The sequence below is a fragment of the Musca vetustissima genome, unplaced genomic scaffold (assembly GCF_032173495.1).
Source record: "Musca vetustissima isolate MV318-11 ecotype Yass unplaced genomic scaffold, APGP_CSIRO_Mvet_v1 utg7560, whole genome shotgun sequence".
NCBI classification, from domain to species: Eukaryota; Metazoa; Arthropoda; class Insecta; order Diptera; family Muscidae; genus Musca; species Musca vetustissima.
Window position 1 is genome coordinate 58,228 of NW_026878577.1, and position 8,007 is coordinate 66,234.

The window sequence follows — 8,007 nt, forward strand, 5'->3', positions numbered from 1 at the left end:
AATATAAAAACTGCACCGTTTAAACTTTCCAATGGTGAAATTTTCATGTAAATATCTCTATTCGTTGCTGAGATATAGCCATTTAAATTTTAGCTTCTATCAAAAGATAGCTGCTACACGATTCTGTTCGCCTGGTATCAAAATAGCGATATTATACATTTTCCGAAATGAAAAAATTTGCGCTAGCAATGTTGCCAGATCGTCTGTAGTGTTTATACGTGGCTTCATAAAATGATATAATTCGAAAGCATACTTTTAGGCGTTAGTTGGAAATTCCCTTCATTCTAGTAATTTTTATGGCGCCTCAACATATGCTTTGCATTTGGGGAACTATGTTTGCATGATCGGCAAATTCTGGCATTTGGAAAACGTACAATTTAGACATTTTCTTATAATAGGCGAACAGAATTGTGTAGCAGCTAAATTTTGATAGAAGGTAATCTTTAAATGGTTATATCTCAGCAACGAATAGAGATATTTACATGAAAATTTCACCACTGGAATGCTAAAAGGATGTAGATTTTATATATCCTAAAAGGAAAAAAAAACTTGGTTATTCCCACCTCAACTAAAATTATTTGATATTTTGAGTACGTTTGTTAACCAAAAATTGAACCCGATACAGCGTTACCCCTTCATTTTCGGTATTTTTAATACGTTAGATTCCCATTGGATCTTCCTAGCAAAAATTATCATATTTTTTACTCCAGAAAACGGATCTCAGATTCTGAGATTTGTTTAATAGAAAAAATCCTTGATATTTTTTCTGTAGAAAAAATCAGAATGTCACTTGTTGAGGTATTTTTTCAGCGAAAAACTTGCACCTCAGTTTCTGGGGTAATTTCTTATTTAGTTAATTTTTCTATAAAAAAATGAATCTCAGCTTCTGAAGTAATTTCTTTCTATAGACAAAAATGTGGACCTTTGTTTCTGAGTTACTTTTTTCTATAGAAAAAATTGGACCTCAGTTTCGAAAGTACTTTTTCTATAGGGAAAAATTGGGAACTCTGTTTAAGATGTACTTTTTCTTATGGGAAAAAAATTGGACATCATTTTCTGAAGTTCATTTTTATATGAAATAAATTTAAACCTCAGTTTCTAAGTTACTTTTTTATAGAAAAAATAGGACCTGAGTTTCAGAGGTACTTTTTCTTATGGAAACAAATTTGAACCTCAGTTTCAGAGGTAATTTTTTTATATAAAAAATTGGGTAAAGAGGTACATTATCTTATGGGAAAATTTGGACCTCATTTTCTAGGGTTCATTTTTGTAGGAAAAAATTTAACATGTGGACTTCAGTTTCGGAGGTACTTTTTTCTATAGCAAAAAATGTGATCCTTTTTCTTATGGAAAGAAATTTGGACCTCATTTTTTTAGGTTCATTTTTACGTTTATCCTATAGAACAAAATTTAGTCCTTAGCTTCAACGTTTCGGAAGTAGGGGTAATATGACATTACGGGATCTTGGGTAACAAACAACTTCTTCAGAGAACATTTTCAATATATGTCCATATTTCTACATAGTCCTCTTACAAATGGTATGTCTTATCATAGTCCAGACTGTAATTTACCATGGCATATATACGTTCTGATCGATTTTAAATATTGCGAATAAAAATTAGGTCCGTTCGAATTTTCACTTGTTTCTTTAAGAAGTTTTTCAAAATCCTAACAATTTAAACAATCTTATTTTTTCTGAACAACAGGACTACTTACTGATAGAGAACCTGAAAAAATGGGACTGGTAGTTGATGTGGCCATTGAAAACGCGAATGCAGTTTATGGAACCCAACTGGAGGTGACAACGGATACAATACCATTTGGAAATTCTTTTATGGGCTATAATACTCTATGCGGAATGATGGAGGTATGTAGAATATGACTTTAAAATCGATATGACAAACAAATCTATGTCCTTTATTCCTCTATTTAACAGAATGGCATTGGCGCGGTGATGGGCCCATCTTCCAGACACACCGCTTTCCACCTAATGTCCATATGCGATGCCAAAGATATTCCATATTTTTATTCCTTTATGGGTGATGCTGCTGAAGCTTTTAATTTATATCCAAGTTCGGAGGATATTGGAAAAGCCATACACTCGTTGCTGACCGCTTTTGAATGGAATAATTTCATATTTCTCTATGAATCTTCGGAATATTTGAATATTTTAAATGCTCTTATGGCTGAATATGTACCCAGCGAGGCACCGATAATAACCGTACTACGCTACGATATTGGTTACGATGGTAATTATAAGGATGTTTTGAGGAGGGTGCGCAAGTCACCGGATAAACAAATTGTGGTGGTTGGTTCAACGGAAACCATGCCGGAATTTTTGAAACAGGTATGGAAAATTGAAATGAAATTTATATGTTATGTTTATAGTATGGTTTATTTTTTTGTAGGCCCAACAAGTTGGCATAATTAATGAAGACTTCAAATATATCATTGGCAATTTGGACTTCCATTCCTTCGATTTGGAAGAATTCAAATATAGCGAATCGAATATCACCAGTCTGCGCATGTTTTCACCTGACAATCCAATTGTTCAACAAATTATGACCAAAATGGAATATCCTTCAATAAGTGAGGGATTTCAGAATGGTAAGAACTTATTCCGACCTCTGATTTGTTTGTTAAAAAAGTCGAAACTCAGCTTCAGGGATATATTTTTTCTCAGTTTACTGAGGTATTTTTTTCTACAGAAAAAAATCGGACCTTAGTTCACTGAGGTATTTTTTTAATGGAAGAAAATTCGTTCCTCAATATCTGTGTTCTTTATTTCTACAATTTCTGAGGACCCAAGACTAACACCAATTTCTGAAGTTTTTATCACTCAAACATTCTTTCTTGCCTCCTTTAGGTTCCTGTCCCATAACCATGGAAATGGCTCTGACCTATGATGCCATACAATTGTTTGCTGAAACCACCAAGCATATTCCTTTGAATCCTGAACCGATTAAATGTTCCGAACATAGTGATAGTGTGGCTACAGATGGTTCAACATTCAAAAATTTCATGAGATCTGTAGGTTCTTGACAACATCCAATATCAAGTCCAGATAATAACCACTTTTTCCTTCTCTATTCACAGATGAAAATGGAAGCCAATACCATAACGGGTGAAATATATTTTGATGGTAATGTTCGCAAAGGTTTTACATTTGATATTGTCGAATTGCAGCCATCAGGTGTGGTTAAAGTTGGAACCTGGAACGAAGATGATGGCTACAGTAGCCAACGATTGGCACCGACCACAGCTCTCTATGATTCCAATGATAATTCTTTGGCAAATAAAACTTTCTTGATTTTGTTATCCGTGCCGGTAAGTTTTGTTCGGGAGAGTGGTTGAAAACATTTTTTTGGGAGGGACTATAGCCACCACAACGCCGTTGAACATTGGGTTAAAGAGCGACTTAACCGTTGCCCACAGTTTACTTACTCCGGTATTGATGTTACAATATTAACTTAATTCGGGAAAGGAGTAATGAAGCGGGATTTAAGGGAATTGAATTTCTAGAATAATTTTTAGGGCTTAAATTTTTAAATAATATTTTGGAAGAGACTTTAAGGGCGTGAATTTTTAAAATAATATTTTGCGTCCTCTCTTTATCCTTTCCCCACAGAATAAACCCTATGCCAGCATTGTTGAATCTCACAAGAAACTGGTGGGCAATAATCAATACGAAGGATATGCTGTGGATTTGATCAAATTCTTGGCAGCTAAATTGGGTTTCAATTACACCTTCATACCCAGTGGAAATGATTATGGCACGTACATCAAGGAGACAAATACTTCCACAGGCATGCTTAAAGAAATTATGGAGGGGGTAAGTAAATTAATTATTCACAAGGGAGTCACAATATAACATAACTCTCTTTTCAGCGTGCCGATTTGGCCATATCCGATTTAACCATTACCTCCGAGAGACAGGAGGCCATTGATTTTACCACACCATTTATGAATTTGGGTTTGTAAAACGTCGTATATTATTTGAAAAAAATTTTAAAATATTTTTCCCTATGTAGGAATTTCAATTCTCTTCACCAAACCCCAGAAGGATACTTCCTCCATTTTCTCCTTTATGGATCCTTTCAATAACGATGTATGGCAAGCTTTGGGTTTATCATTTATTGGAGTCTCGTTGTCGTTCTTTATATTGGGCCGCTTGGCGCCATCGGAATGGGATAACCCCTGCCCGTGCATTGAAGAACCCACCGAATTGGAGAATCAATTTACTTTGAGTAATTCGATATGGTTTACAACGGGTGCTTTATTGCAGCAGGGTTCAGATATTGCCCCAAAGTAATTATTTTTTATTACTTTTCAAAAATAAAATTTATAATTGGTTTCCATTATATTAAAGAGCTCTTTCGGTCAGAACTGTGGCCTCCATATGGTGGTTCTTTACTTTGATTATGGTCTCTTCCTATACCGCCAATTTGGCTGCTTTCTTGACAGTGGAAACACCAAAGGTTTTAATTGAAAATGTCAAGGACTTGGCTGCCAACAAGGAAGGTGTGGTATATGGCGCCAAGCGTACTGGTTCCACAAGGAATTTCTTTTCGGTACCTTTCTCATTTGTTTGACTCTATGACTCTTTATTATTTATTTATATTTTTTCTCCAGACCTCCACCGATCCAACATATAAAATTATGAATGAGTTTTTAACGAAAAATCCCCACCTCCTGACGGAATCAAATCAAGAAGGTGTGGAAAATGTAAAAAAGAATAATCGTTATGCATTTCTTATGGAATCCACTTCAATTGAATATCACACGGTAAGGGAATGTAATCTGGCGAAAGTGGGACAAACATTGGATGAAAAGGGTTATGGCATTGCAATGAGAAAAAGTAAGTAGGCAGCGAAATGATAAGGGAGCAATGAGTTAACGATTTTTTTTCTTAGATTGGGCCTATAGAGATAATTTTAATCACGCCCTACTGGAACTACAGGAACAAGGCGAATTGGAAAAACTAAAACGGAAATGGTGGAGAGAAATGGGAGCAAATTTATGTTCGGTAAGTATGACATCTTCTGCAGCTATCATAGATGGATATTCTCCGAGGATTGTATTTACTCTGTATTCATGAATTACTTCCTCAATTGCATCCGTGTGGATACAATTCAATCATTTCAATAGGCCTGTTCATATATAGGCTACCTTTTGTACCTCTGGACATCACTCTTTCTCAATATCATGAAGATCCTTCCAGATATGCCAAGGTGGTGGTTGCCTATCCATATGTTGATGGTTTGGGTAGCTACTTCTATAAAACCCAATCAGATATTGCATCGACAATGCACAGGAAGGATCGTCGTATTATCATGGAAGTGGTCTATTGGAGTCTTGAGGAGACACCTTGTTGCAGTCCTTAGGGAGGCATTCTGGCAAGCTTGAGAACCTTGCTCCTGCTCTTGATCTTTTGGTGGTCGGAATTGTGGAACCATCGTTTTTTACATTCTCCGATGTCCATATGATAAACAATGTGGGCGTCCGAAAATTGTCAGCTATATCCACGAGATAACTCGCATATGTCAGAAAATTGGAGGTTAAAAAATTCCGGAGATATCACCCCTCCTTGGAAAACTTCCTATATAACTCTACGGCCTTCGATTTCTTATTTCTAAATTCCACGAACGACTGGCGTCCACACATATAATTTACGGTCCAACGTTTCAAACCTGGCTATGGGATTGTTCGTTCGACGTCCTTGGCGTGACTTACGGCATCCAATGCCTTTGATAAGTCCAGCGGCCTATTACAGGGATCATTCTGGTTGAGTACCTCCGTTATATTGGTGGAAATGGCGTGTAAAGCTGTTGTTGTGCTGTGCTGCTTCCGGAATCCATGTTCATGATCCGCAACTGAGTAGCATTCACGAATGCTAGAGAGTAGCGATGCCTCAAGAGTCTTAGTTAGATCGGCCAGTATGAAATGGCATCCTTGCCAGCAAAGACAGTATCAGGACCACCCTGCACATTTTCCAGGCATCGAAAACTAGTAGGGTGACTGTAGGCAAATTGAGGACGTTGGTTAGGTCTTCTACTTCTAGCTCATCCAGCTAGGGAGGTGATCAGACCCCAATGAAATGACAGGATGCCAACACACGTCATTCCTAAACCCTGGAGACACGATTGATATGCCTGGTGTGCTTGACAGTCTCCTCTTACCCTGGCGGCTGTGTCTATTCACTGTGCAAAATGTTGAGTTATCTCTCGGTCATTATCTAGAACGGAATGCCATAATTTATGATGGACATTACAATTTCCTAGCATCAGAAGTTTATTGCCTTTTAAAAGATGGCGCATCTGTCAAGTAACGCAGAACACAGCTATTTAACGGCGAAATGTAGACGTTAAGCACCTCAACCTCGGTGTATGTGTCACTAGAGTATAGATCAAGCGATATAGGTCTATACTGGACACAATGGTACTATTAGATCGATTTTGCTCCACCTCTCATACTAACCTGCCTTTTGATTTTGTATCCATCATTACTGCGACGCATAAAATCCACGATCTCGTTGATCTTCCCTCGAAGTCTATCTCAGTTGAATTGGAGAAATGAGACATTATCAGGTGTTATAACAGCAATGTGTGGTGTTAGTTTTGTCATCGTAGATCACGATGATAACGACGACTCGCTGGGGTCTGCATTGCCGCAGCACAATGCAATGTAGTCCTTTCCGCTATACTCCTGTACCCGCTGTAGACCGGAACAACTCCTAAAATGTACCCATTCTTCGCATCCGTTTCATCTCACCTATATAGACCTATGGTGGATGCGGTTATGACAAACGGAGCAAAACCATTCTCCGGGGTTTTTCTCAATCCCGGCCCAGAAGAACCCGGAGCAATCATTCCGGATAATTTAGCTTCCTTGTTGAAAAAATACACGAAAGTGTACTTCCTGGGTTTACTACCCTTGGTCGAAGATTGGCTCCATCGAGTCAATCCGGTGCATAGAACCGACCGTCGTTGGATTGATGTTGGCTTCTCAATTACCTTGGCGGTATTGATTTAAATATGAAAATTTCAAATCGATAATTGGTGCACATTAATCAGCAAGACGATCGTGCACTTCTATATCGAGTACAAATTGTCTAAAACGGATTTGGTCCGATATTTCGAAAACAATAAGAGTATATTTGCCCTACTTAGCAATAAGGTTGATGCTACAAAAATTAATTGACTTTAAATGCGTATACTTATCTGATTCTTTCGAAAAACATTTCAATCACTGGCATATTTTTCGACATAGCTCATCAGGATCTTGAATCCACTTTTATTTAATAATTCTCTTACACTTCACAGACCAAACAAGAACAGGCTGATGCTGCCCCCTTGAATATGGAGAATTTAGGCGGTATTTACATTGTTCTCATTGTGGGTAGTGGTATGGCAATGATACATGGCATTATCAGTTGGATATTGTTTGTTATACGCAAAGCACGAAGTCATAAGGTAAATGAAAAAATAAATAAAAAGAAATTAAAATAAAAAAACTAAAATTACATAATTTTTAAAATTATACAGGTACCATTGAAAGCCGCCTTCAAAGAGGAATTTAAATTTGTTTTGGAATTCACAACATATACACGTGACTTGAAATCATCCAATTCGATTTATTCGCCCAGTCGTAATTCATCTTGTACCATTGAATCCCTGGAAGCTGAAAATTCCATTGAAATGAATTGATAAGACAAAAAGAGGTTTCGGTTTTTTTTCACGTGGGATTATAAGCTGGAAAAAAATGTTTTGTTGTATTTTATTTTGTTTAAAAACATGTCGAATTTTAAATTGAAATTTGTTTATGGAATGTTAACAATTTGTGGTTGTATTCATTTTATCATGATGCACAAAAACACAATAAATTGAAATATATACTCAGAAAAAAATATACATATATTATTTAAATATTTAATAAATATTAATAATACTGTTTTTAAATAAAATGTTGTAATAAATGTTTGATAAAGAAAATGTAGATATTTAAAAA

General features: G+C 36.4%; 1 protein-coding gene across 1 annotated transcript; it reads left to right on the plus strand.

The window, feature by feature from the left end:
* The first annotated feature begins 1,735 nt into the window (after positions 1-1,735).
* Positions 1,736-7,706, plus strand: LOC133323338 (glutamate receptor ionotropic, kainate 2-like). Its single transcript, XM_061532278.1, has 13 exons — positions 1,736-1,867; positions 1,937-2,347; positions 2,409-2,607; positions 2,867-3,030; positions 3,097-3,327; positions 3,629-3,832; positions 3,889-3,973; positions 4,032-4,308; positions 4,370-4,571; positions 4,633-4,858; positions 4,914-5,026; positions 7,323-7,472; positions 7,545-7,706. Exons 1-13 carry the CDS (start codon positions 1,736-1,738, stop codon positions 7,704-7,706), a joined length of 2,556 nt encoding a protein of 851 aa, XP_061388262.1.
* The last annotated feature ends 301 nt before the right edge of the window (positions 7,707-8,007 follow it).